At 59.1% G+C, this 12,124-nt stretch overlaps 1 protein-coding gene across 4 annotated transcripts in view; it reads right to left on the minus strand.

Moving 5' to 3' along the window:
* DCHS1 (dachsous cadherin-related 1) overlaps positions 1–9,969 on the minus strand; it is a 34,021-nt gene extending 24,052 nt beyond the window's left edge. Inside the window, exons 1-2 of one of the 4 annotated variants that reach the window (XM_083611842.1) lie at positions 9,719–9,969; positions 5,883–7,712 (exon numbers count right to left, since the gene is read on the minus strand). In XM_083611842.1, the coding sequence (XP_083467968.1) occupies positions 5,883–7,616 (1,734 nt within the window). In that variant the 5' untranslated portion in view covers positions 7,617–7,712; positions 9,719–9,969. Of the gene's footprint in view, positions 1–5,882; positions 8,419–8,767; positions 8,873–9,258; positions 9,446–9,718 lie in introns of those variants that run through there. The other 3 variants (XM_083611841.1, XM_083611844.1, XM_083611843.1) reach the window with 3 other exon arrangements.
* Between the last annotated feature and the right edge of the window lie 2,155 nt (positions 9,970–12,124).

A 12,124-nucleotide genomic window follows, 5' to 3' on the forward strand; every position in this document is an offset into this window, starting at 1 on the left:
AGTTTGGTTCCAGACAGGAAAGAGGGGTGCCAAAGAAGGCGCAGGGGGCACCCCTCTCAGGCAGGGACCCGGCCTTTTTGCAGGCTGCTCCCCTCACTGCCCGCCTGCCCGTCCAAGCCCGGCCCAGCTCCCAGGCCCCGGATGGCAGGCTGCCCAGGAGGCCTCGCTCTGCAGATGTTTGCAAAGCCGCAGTTCCACATCTGGCTTTGGTTCAGGCCCAGGAACGAGGGGAGCCGTGGCGCCAGTGTGGTCAGTGATCCCACGCACACTCCCGGCTAGGCGCACTGCGCAGCTGCCCTCCCCACCCTGGCACAGTTGCTGAGCGGCTAAAAGTGGTGAAGGAGCAGCCAGCTGGGCTATTTCAGGAAATGAGGGCTCCCAGCTCCCGGCTCCCGGCCGGCCTCCAGGGTCAGCTGGGGAGCGGCTGGCCTGCACGGGCTGGGTCAGAAGAGCGGGCCCCGTGGGTAGCTGTTGACAGCAGCAGCGGCCGCCAGCCATGCGTGGCCAGCAGCAACACTTCCCAGAGGCTCCCTGCAGTTGCATCAACCCAGAGTCCTTCAGCTCTTGCTCTCGCAGCCAGGGCTAAGCAGGGGGAGACTGGAGGCCAGTGCCGAGAGGCCCCACGGTCAGTTCCGCTGAGCCCCAAATCTGCTTGGGCAGTCACAGCTGTGCTGTAGACCAACAGGGCAGCCGAGGCCACCTTCAGGCAGGCCCAGCTTGGCATCGGCAGGGAGGAGAGTGAGGGGGCTCACCAGCAGCCCAAGTGCCATGCCGGGGGGGTGACTCCTCCCATGGCTCTGGGTACACAGAGAGAGCTCAGAAGGCACCCATGGCACAGGGGTCTGTTGCATCACACACCCAACCCTCTTCCAAGGACAGCCCCCTCCCTGGCATAGCCTACAGGCAAAAGCACGCCCTGGTCACGAGATCAGACCCACCTCAGTCCAGCCTGCTTCCCACAGGGGCCAACCAGTGTCCTGAAAGGACAAAGGCCAGAAACAAGCAGGACCCGCCCCCCGCCGCAATTCCTGGCAGCATGGCTAGTAGTCAGGATTAGCCTTGCCCTCCATGATACACAATGGGAGGCGCCATCACTTAAGCGCAGCAGGGAGCCAGCCACTGGGGGCACAGCACCGCTAGACACCAGCTGGAAGGAGCCAGGCAAGCCCTGGTCACATGCCAAGCAGCCTGGCTCTCGCAGCAAGTTCCATGACTTGATGCCCACAGTGAGGACGCCAGATCCTGGGCACGAGTCAGAAAGAGTAGAAACTGGTGCTGCAGGATCCACTGGGTGAGAAAGGGCAGGAGAGGCCCCAGGTGCAAATGCCCAAAATGACATGGAGTCCCTGCCACTCAGATGGTGCCACATGCAGGAATTCAGGTGTGGCCCGCCTGTGCAGAGCCAACGCACAGCCACATCTTCTCTGCCCAAGCAACTCAAGAGGTGACAAAGGAGGATGCGAGTTTGAATTACATTAAGGTGGGGGCTGCACACCTCCCTCCCACGGCACAAGCAGGATCCCTTGAGAAGCAGAATTCACGAGGACACGTGGCCACAGGGCGGAGGAATGGCTGTAGTCACCTTTGCATAACTGACCAGTTTCTACGCACATTACACACCCTTCTCCATCCTCCGTCCAGGGAATCAAAGAATCACAGAAGTGTAGAGTTGGAAGGGAACCTGAGGGTCATTTAGTCCAGGCCCCTGTAATGCAGGGATCATTTGCACAATGTGGGGCTCAGACCCACGACCCTGAGATTAAAAGTCTCATGGTCCACCAACTATCTGAGCTCTCATCAAGAGATGTTGTCAGAGATCAAGGACATATCCCAGCCAGGCAAAAAACACCCAGGGTGCAAAGGAGGGCCAGGGAGGGGAGATGGGGGGCTGGGGGCGTTCACAGGGCCACAGACTTTCTGACAGTAAGAGCAGTTCAACCCTTGGGAGGTTGTGGACTCTCTTGCTTTGGGGGGTTTTAAGCAGAGCTTGGATGGCCCTCTGCCATGGATGCTTTAGCTGATGCATTTCGGGGGGTTGGTCTGGATGACCATAGGGGGGCCGTTCCAACCCTTTTAATATTTGGTTGGGAGCTGCGCAGAGTGGCTGGGGAAACCCAGCCAGATGGGCGGGGTATAAATAATAAATAATCATTATTATTATTATCATCATACAACTCTATGATTCTATTAAAGCCCTTGTTTTCTCTTTGCAGCTGCATATTTCCTGTTTCTATGAACAAGCAGCAGAAACTGGTTCTTCTGCACTTCTTCCCTTTTTCAACCAACCTTGGTGGGTGACAAGAGGATGTGCAAATGATAAATGGGGGAATGGAAGAAGAATGTGGGGGGCAGAGAGAGAGAGGAAGGGGGAGGGGTGCTAGTTGCAAACAAGATTTTTTTAAAAAAAGCTATGCCCATAAGGAGCAGTTGTTGCCAACAGGCTAGGACAGAGCCCCCAACCCACCCCAGTGCTCTGTTGAGCCCCCAACCCCCATACTACGCACCCAGAGACCCTCCCCCAGGGCTGACACTTCTGAAACAAAGCTGTGGCCCCCCTGAAGCACAGTGTCTGACATGCCTGCTGAGCATCTTTTGAGTTGTGTGAAATCTGTGCCCCCTCCCCAAGCCAGAAGCAAACACCCTCCAGGCACCACCAAGGCCACCATGCGGGGGGGGGGGCGGGGGCGGAGCTGTGCTAAACCTGAACCTTCACTTTGCTTCCCCAGGAGGCCCACTGCCCCATCTGCTGCTGGGGAGCAGGCATGCTCATGTCATGGGGGGGAGGGGGGAGGTCCTAACAGGGCTTGTCTTCCATCTTACAGTGATGCTGTTTAAATTCTTTTCTAATAAATATTCCTGTTGTTGCAGGAATTTATGTATAGGTTGGGGGGGGGTTGCCCCTCCAGCAGATATCATGCACATGCAGCCCACTACCAAAATCAGCACAATCACTTTTGTGACTTTTGTGATTTGTCCCCACAAAACGCTTATTCACAGTTTCTTCCTATCTATTCAAAGGGCCTTTGCTGTACATACCAAATGTAACAATTCACTGATCAATGTATCTATGTACTGACTCACTGGGAAAACTTCAGAAATTCATCTAGACTTGTGAGCTCAGTTCCTCAGCAGCCCCTCTGCCTGAGTGATAATTCCTGGCATCCTGATACCTGAGTGCCAGACAGGTAGCCATTCCAGAAATAACAAACCCAGAGGAAGACAAAAGGGTGTGATGAACTTGGCTGGGAAACAGGGAAATGTAAATATCTTTTTTATTACACTTGATGGGTGTTTGGTGGAGGGCAAGGGGAACCATGGGGCAGGGTCCAGGATGCTCAGATTACTGCCACCAGACCTCCCCTTTCATGATATAACCATGATGTATTAGTGATGTAGTTTGGGGGGCTGTAACATGGGGATTAGCAGCTAATAAAAGTTTGGGGCTTCCATCTTGTTCCACCTTGTGGCAGGTGGGAGTTCTGTCGTGACAGTCTTCAATCAAGACCAAACCTACTGGCTGCTGTTTTGCTCTGCTATTCCTGGCTGGTGTCCTTGTTTTTTGTCCAAGGGAGCCTCAGATTTCTCCATTAACACTGTTGTGTTTTAAATACACATGTATTAAAAACATTTTAAATATGTTTTAATAAATTAAAAATATATATCTGAAGGAAGCATTTGCCCCCTTTCCTGCGCTATAGTGCAGCTTCCCAGTTCAAAGAATATGAAAGGGCAAGGAACAATGTCTGCAGATCCAGCTCCTCCTCTTCCTCAGCAAACCTCCCCATAAGTGGCGATGGAGTCTGGGGCTGCCGCAGTTGCACAACCGTGGGGGAAACTGGGGTTTGCTCAGCCAGAAAGTCCCTCGAATAACACAGATGTCAGCAGCATAAGGAAACTCTCAAGGAGAAAGCAGCAGCCAGCCAATGGGAACAGCCATTTCAGAGGTCTGCAGCTCCGAAAAGGACGACCTCAGAGGCCAGAGCTATGAGCTTCTCAGGCAAGAGAAAGGAAACCGGGAGCAAGGCAGGAGACAGATAAAGATGCAAGGTACATTCCACAGCCTGGAGAGCTAAAGGGGAAAATGTGTAGGAAGCTAGAGGAAGGAACCCCCCCCCCCCCGACAGGTTTTGCATTGGGCTCCTTCGGGAGGAAGTTGGGGATATAAACTGAATAAAATAAATCACAATATATAAAATAAATCTGGATAAAATATAAAACCCGGAAGAAGTCAGTCCATCCTGGGTTTTCCTTAGTGCATCAACAAATCAACCTTTTATACAACCTGAGATGCCACTGACTGGGGCTCCAGTCTCCAGCTCTCCTCATCCTTACCCAGGGCCATCCTGGCTCTTGGGATGTACAGCCCCACAATATCTGGAGGGCCCCGACAGGTCCACACCCCTTCTTCAAACCAAGCACATGGCAACACTGCTGGTGCCCCCAAAGTCAGAGGCCCTGGCAGAGCTTGGCTCTGATACTCCCCCCCCCCATCCTGCCCTCCTTGGGCTGCAAGGGAGAGGGCCTTTGCCTCCTCTTGGCCAGCTCACCAGCTGCCCCCCCCTGCACTCCAGATACTCAGCTGCTGTCATGAGGAGTGGTGGGGTGGGTGGAGGGATGCCTTGCTACAGAGGAGCAGGATTCTGTTCCACGGAGCTAAGCTGGCATCGCCTGAGGCACCTCAAGGCAGCTGAGCCCCCAAAGGGATCCCAGAAGGACCCAAATTGCAATGGGGTTCTTCCAAGGCTAAAGAGACCCAACCTGGCGACAGCCAGAGGGTATGACTGATGGACCCGGGCAGATCTGCTCTGCAAATCTCCTGGCCTGGCCCATAAAATGGGGTTGGGTCTTTGGCTCATCTACTGCTGCACTGCCTCCTGCGAGGGAAACAAGCTGCTAGGGGGCTTGCAGTGGAACTCTCTCTCTCCTCCATGGCGGATTCTGTGGACTCAGCCTGGAGCTTCCGGCATGCCAGGTACTGTATCCATCTAGTGAGCCTATTCCTGTCCAAGGTTTCTGCAATGGACAGCCCTGTGGAATGGAGAAGGGCAGGAAGCAGGAGCTCATCAGCTGCAGGCTGCTTCTCCTTCAAGGAGGAGAAGGGCTCCACTCAGCAGCCTGCTGGGGCTTATGCAAGTGTGAGGCTTCCTTGTCCCGTCCTGGGACTTTGGCCTCTGCCCCGGTCTGTGTCCCCCAACATGCCAAGGAAAGGATTCTTTTCCTCTTGATCCAGTCCCTTCTTCTTGAGCACACAGGGCGGGCAGAGAGAGGGGAATGGCCCTAAGACAGGAAGTGGGAAGGTAGGACTGACCCTTCCTGAGTGTGGCAGCCCTTCCAGATAGGGAGGCATGTGGGGCTAGAAGGGACCTGCTGTTATAGGAACAGCCTAGCCTCCCACCTTCCAAGTCAGACCAGAGGTCCACCTGGCGTAGTTCCGTCTACAGTGGCAGCAAAGGCTCTCCGGGATTTCAGACAGGACTCTCTCTTCCAGCCCTACCTGGAGCTGCCACTGGGATTAAACCTGGGACCTTCTGCACGCCAAGCAGGCGCTTGAACCCTGAGCCATGCCCTTCACAAATGAGCTGCCATTACCAACAGAGGTGGTCCCCTTCCAACAATCCGCAGAGCTGCTGAGAAGACCTCTGGCTGACTGACTCTTGGCCAGTTGGACTTGAGATGCTCATTCCCACCCTAGTCAAGGACTCCAGCCCACCCCCATAGGCACCCCACCCCCTCCAGATGTGTCTTTCCCAGGAGCCACGGACAAGCACAGGGCACATCGACCTGGGCCAGGTACCAGGGGGAGAGGCTGCTTGTACTGCCGCCACTTTGGCTGCTCCTGCGCCAAGTGCGCTGGCCAGGTCCCTCCCCAGCCCCTTGCTCACCTGGAGGAAGCAGGTGCCAGGAGGGACGTTCTCCTTCAGGGAGACATTGTAGAAGTTGCTTTCGAAGAGGGGCTCATTGTCGTTGACATCCTGCAAGGTCACGTGAACCACAGCGGTCGAAGAGAGGGGAGGCTTGCCCCTATCCGTGGCCACCACAGTCAGCTGGGGCTGAGCATCAACCTCATAATCCAGAGAAGAGGCCGTCGTGACGATGCCTGTGGCAGGATCGATGGCAAACCAGTGGGAATGGGTGTGGTGGGTGTGCAGGATGCTGTAGCGAACCTCCCCATTGGGGCCCTGGTCTTTGTCGCGAGCCGTCACCTGCAGCACGAAGCTGCCTGGGTAAACCACCTCCGGGACGCTCTGCTCATACTCTTGGGTGTCAAATAGGGGCGGGTTGTCGTTGACGTCTGTCACCTGGAGCACAAATGCTGACTCAGCCCGCAGCGGGGGCGTTCCTGCATCCGTGGCTGTCACCCGCAACTCGTAGGAGTCCCGTTCCTCCCTGTCCAGCATTTGGTCCACGCAGATCAAGTAGATGATGTTGTCTTTGGTGGTGAGGGCAAACTTGCCCTCGCCACCCTCCAGGGAGACGTTGACATTGGCGTACTCTCCGTAGTCGGGGTCTGAGACGGAGATGCGGGCCACAAACTGCCCGGGCTGGGCACCTTCTGAGATGCGAGGAGAGCCATCCTCACTGAGGAAGATGATGGTCATCGTGGGCTGGTTGTCGTTGTAGTCTCGCACCTGGATGGTGACAAAGGCTGTGGAGACTTCGGGGTGCACGGCCCGGTCTCGCGCCTGCACCACCAGCTCATGCACCTTCCGCAACTCATAGTCCAAGCCCTTGTTCAGCTTGATGATTCCCGTGGTGGCATCGATTGTGAAGTACTGCTCTGGGTCGCTCTGCCGGCGGTTGATCTCGTACACCACGGCGCCATTGTCCCCTTCGTCAGCGTCCAGGGCAAAGACCCGCATGATGCTGCTGCCAGGCTGGAGGTTCTCTGGGATGAGGGTGTGGTAGCGACTCTGGTTGAAGGCTGGCGCGTTGTCGTTGACATCCTGGACAGACACATCCAAGGTCATCTGGGAGCTCCGGGGGGGAGATCCGCCGTCATAGGCCTCCAGAAAGAGGGTGTAGCTGGACCGCGTCTCCCGGTCCAACATGCTGCTCACCACCAGCTCCGGCTGGAGGACCCCATTGGGCCCACGGCGCATCTCCAGGCGGAAAGCCTGCCCCACGTTTCCCCCTTTGATGGCATACCCCTGGGTGTTGAGCAAGCCACTGTCGGCGTCAAAGGCTGGCTCTAGGGGGAAGCGGCTGCCCAGGGGGGTGTGCTCTGGGATCTGGAGGGAGCTGCGCTGCTTGGGGAAGGTGGGCGCGTGGTCATTGATGTCGTTGACCTGGACGTTGACCTCCACCGTGGCACCTTCAGGGGTGACAGCAATGAAGCTGTAGTGGTCTCGGCTCTCGTGGTCCAGCACCCTGGCAGCCTTGATGATGCCAGTATTCTCATCAATTTCTAGGTCTGTAGCCACACCGCTGCCCTCCTGGGCAGAGATGAAGTACATGTAAGTCGTGGTGCCAGGGGGCAGGCCTGCACTGATGTCCCCAATGATGGTGCCAGCCGGCTGCTCCTCATCGATCTGCAGGTCTAGGGTGCCCAGGACAGCTGAGCCCTGCCCCAGGGCAGCCAGCGCCCCCAGCAGCAGCAGCAGAATGACCCAAGCCATGTCTGGCTGCTCCCTGAAGCCTTTCCGAAGGAAGCTGGTGAGGGTTGGGAGGCCCTCCACAGGCCGGCCTCTGTCTGCTGAGCAAGCGCCTTAATCCTGCAAGGAATGCACAAGAGAAAGCAGGTCTGAAGGGGAAGAACAGGCTAGGAGACAGTGAGGGAAACATGTCAGTTACGGGACCCCCACCAATTACCGTCTTTGTGGCCAAGGGGGGAAATCAGACCCCAGAGCAGGGGGACAATGGTGGGTGCTGCAGGAAAGGTGAAAGGGGATGTTCCTGACAGACCCAAAAATCGTTTCCAGCACCCTCAAATGCCCAGGACCCCTCCCCTCTGGCAAGACAGGCTGGTAGGGGTGGGTCTTGCTGGCTAGAAGAGGGGCTGAGGAGTGGGCAGACCAGAGGACAGGGCTTGGGGGACAGGTGTGGCTCCAGGTCAGGCCCTGCCTGGTCGGTCGCAGCAGACGCAGGGCTGAGGAGCTCCCCCCCTTCCCGCCCTGCTCTTCCCACGAGGGCTTCAGGGGAGCAGGAGCTCCTCGGTCGCTCTTTCCGTAGCAAAAGAAAGCGGGACGGTGGCGCCCCTCGTGCCCCCAGCTCTTCCTGCCCCGGGCACAGCCGTCGCAGGAACGACGCCCCGGTCAGGAGGGCCACCCCACCTGCCTGCCATCGGAGACCGGGACAGACAAAGGCGGCGCGCGGGCGGGAGGAGGAGGAGAAGCGGGGAAGAAAGGGAGGAAGGGAAGAAAGAAGAAGAAAGCGCGAGCTGGCCACGGCCCGCCTTTGTCTCCGCCGCTGCCGTCGCGGCTGCTCCCCGCCCCGCTCGCTCGCTCGCTCGCTCGCTGCCTGGCTGGCTCCCCCCGCCTGCCTTTGTCTCTCCGGCTCCTTGGCTCCGGCTCCTCCGGCTCCTTGGCTGCAGCCCCACCGCTCGCTCCGCCTCGCTGTAGCGGCTCCTCACTGCAGGGTGGGGTGGGGGTTGGGGGGCCGGGCTGGCTCCAGTCCCGCGGGCGGCGCGGGTGCTCCGAGCGGGAGCGGGTCAGCCCTTCCTCGGGCGTAGGGGCGGGGGGGGGGGAGTCCCGCGGCGGCGGCTCCGAGCCCCGCAGGCACGGCCAGGATTCGGGCTCCGCCGGGAAGCAGTGAGAGGCTGAGCTCATACTTGGCCGCGCTTGAAAGCGTCGCCGCCGCCGCCGCCGCTCGTCGGGGCCCCGCGATGGCACTCGGGGAGCCCCGGGATTGACGGTGGGGCCCCGCGCCGCCCGCGCCCTGCTCCAGGGATAGCCGGCCAGCAAAGCCGTCTTCCACCTGGGCTGACGCCCCGTCCACTCCCGAGCGGCGGCGGCGGCGTCGGACCCCGGCCGGCCCGCGATGGAGGAGCGACCCCGCCCCCTCGGAAAGGTCTCCCCAGCGGGGCAAGGGGGGGCTGCGGCTGCAGGGAAAGGCTGCGACTCTGCTCCCACGCCCAGAAGCCCTTGGGCAGCGCGCGCCCCAGACCCAGCGAGGGCGGGGGGGGGGTGCCCGGGCTACGTGCCCGAGGCGAGGAGTAGCGGGAAGGCAAGCAGGGCGAGCCGGCCTGGGGGGGGGGATGTCCCTGGACCTTTGCTCTCCTTTCCCCAGGACACCTGTGAATCTCGCCTCGCGCGCGCACACCTGGAGGGGCCGCCCCATAGCCCTCGGGGGTCCCGTCGTGTCCATGGCTTTGGGGGCTCAGGCCAGCCCGCTCGGAGCACCAGGAGGCGCGGAGTCGCCCCAGCGCCGCAGCTGCTTCCAATTTGCCCAGCGCCGAGCGCGGGGGGAGCCGGGCGGGCGAGGCGGGTCCAGTCCCGGCCTGTGAAACGTGAGCCCGACGCCCCCCTTCCCCTCGCGGAGCCCCCGACTCGGCTGTCGCCCCTCCCTCGCCGTGCAAACCCGGGAGGGGCTGCTCTGGCCCTTCCGCCGCTCTTTGGGGTGCTGGGCACGCGGGGCGGGGCTGGCCAGGTGGGGGGGCAGGTTTCGCCGTTTCGCGGCCCGGTCCCGGCGAGGTCCCGCCCATCTCCTCCCCCGCCCGCGCTCCTACTCTGCTCGCGGGACAAAGCGGGGAGGGGGCGCAGCGCGGCGGCGCCCCACCTACGTGCATCCTCTCTCCTGGCCACCCGCCTGTCCGCCTGGCGCTCCGGCCGCGGGTGGGGGGCTGGCCTGCCTCGGGCCGGCAGAGACCCCCGCGCCAGGCGCCGAAGGCGGAGAAGTGGGAGGCGAGGGCGACGACGGCTCCGCGCTCGGCTGGGCTGGAGGATGGAGAGAGTCGAGGCTTCGCTGAAACCCGAGCCGCGCCGTCTGGCCCGCCCGCTCCTGCCCGGCCCCGCTTGCGCCGCGGCCCTGCGCGCCCCCCTCTCCGCGCGCGCCCCGGCAGCCCCCCCCCCCCAAAGGAGCGAGCCTGGGCGGGGGCTGCGCCTGCTCCGGAGCCGCGATGCGCTCGGCCGAAAGGAAGACCCTCCGCGCGGGGAGAAGGAAGGCGGCACTCGGCACATGCTCAGAGGCTTCTTTCTGCGCCGGATCGTGGCAGCCTCGGTTGGTGCGGCGGCTGGCGGGGGGCTGAGCTCCCCAGCCTCCGCTCAGTTACAAACCGTAGTGCAACAATCGTGACCTTTTCACTGATGAATGAATGCGATCGACAATGCCCGAAACGGCTCGTGATGCAAGCAAGGATGCAGAGGGGGAATCCGCTCCGCTCCCCCTCTGGATCTCTCTTGTTCTGTCTTGTAGGTCACCTTCTCGCCGCCACCACGATTTTTGCTGGACGAGATTAATTTTGTTCACGGACTTTGTTTCCCGTCCTTTCTATTCTGTCCCGTCTTCCGCCCCAGGAGGAGCTTCCGGCCGCAAGGCGGCTTACAAAAGGTGACCCCTGTCCCGGCAGTCAGGCGCCTTCTGCGCCACAGAGATGCCTCGCTGGAGAGAGAGCGTGGGTCACACGCCCCATTCCTCCTTCCCTTTCGGTCCTAGGGCTGCTCCTTCTCTCCCCGGCGAGGCTGCCGGGCTGTGGGCTCCCCGTCCGCCTGCAGGTCGTTGCAAGGAGGCTGAGGAAGCAGCGCAGAGGCTTTCAACCCCCACCCCGTTCAGCCTTGCAGGCCTGGGCAGGGACCACACCGGGAAGCAGCAGCCCTCACTTGCAAGCAGCCTGCTGAGAGGCACCCGAGCCTCTTCTTCAGCATCGCCATCCATGCTGGCATTCACCCACCAGCTCGGTCTCACCCCCGGCAGAGACTGGGCCTGCTCCTGCAACCTTCTTGCTCAAGAGGCAGATGAAGGGCAGCACCACTGGGTGCTGAGCCTGGGGAGCCACGGGGCATCTCAGCTATGGCATAGTGAATTGAGCAGCACAGAAGGCGAGGGGCCGGGATGTTCCCCACAGGCCACCACTGAAATTTGAAAGGCTAAATCTGCCCTGTTGGGGTGAGCAGCAATGTGGACCCATTTCCTGATAACACCGGGTTATTCCAGGCAGTACCAAGAAAGGAAGGATTTATTCTGTGTATTCATTATTACATTCATATTTAACATTTCCTGGAAGGCGCTCAAGTTGCACACATGGTTCTCCTCCTCCCCATTTTAGCCTCACAACAACCCTATGAGGTAGGTTTGGCTGAGAGACAGTGACTGGCCCCGAAGTCGCCCAGGGAGCTCCATGGCTGAAGAGGCAGCTGAGTCCTGGTCTCTGAGGTCGTAGCCCAGCCCAGCATGCTGGCTCTCCCAAAGAATCTCTCCAAACTTTGTGAAGGGGCATTCAGCACAAGAGGGGACCCTCTTCAGACCATCACAAGGCCACCATTCGCTGGGAAGGGCCAGTGGGTTTCCCCCGAGTCAGTGTCTGGAAGGGGAAATAGATGCAACACATCCTAATGTCACCAGTTTCTGTGTTAATCTGTTCAAGCAGAGATAGCCATCCTCTGACACATTCACTTCCCTGGATTCATGAAACGTTCTCCTCTCTACACGTGCATTGTAAAGAGTGGGATTGGAGGGAAATGAAATGCAGAGAAGTGCAGGCGGTAAATAGGTGCATAGTTAACTGGTTTTTCACAAAACAGTTGCTGATAACACAGACATGCTGGCATTGGTGAGCCAAGCAACACACGTGGGTGGAAGCAGCGCCACAACAAGCACAGCGGCTTGTCTGTTGGGATGCAAAGGGCAGCTTAATAATAATAATAATAATAATAATACCACCTTTATTGTCAATGTACAAACACTCAATCTCATTGCACTCTGTGTACTTGTCACACAACATACCAACCCCGAAAGTCAGTTGCACTATATTATTTTCCATTCAGCAGCCTAACAGCCCACGGATAGAAACTGATTTTTAGCCTGTTGGCACTACTGATTATACTTCTATGTCTCCTGCCCGAGGGTAGAAGATTAAAGAGGTGCTGGCTGGGGTGTGAATTGTCCCTGAGGATTTTTCTCACTCTCCTAAGGCAACGATCCCTTGCGATGTCATCTAGCGAGCTCAGGGGACAGCCCATGATATCATGCG

Source organism: Podarcis filfolensis, assembly GCF_964270895.1.
Source record: "Podarcis filfolensis genome assembly, chromosome: 4".
NCBI classification, from domain to species: domain Eukaryota; kingdom Metazoa; phylum Chordata; class Lepidosauria; order Squamata; family Lacertidae; genus Podarcis; species Podarcis filfolensis.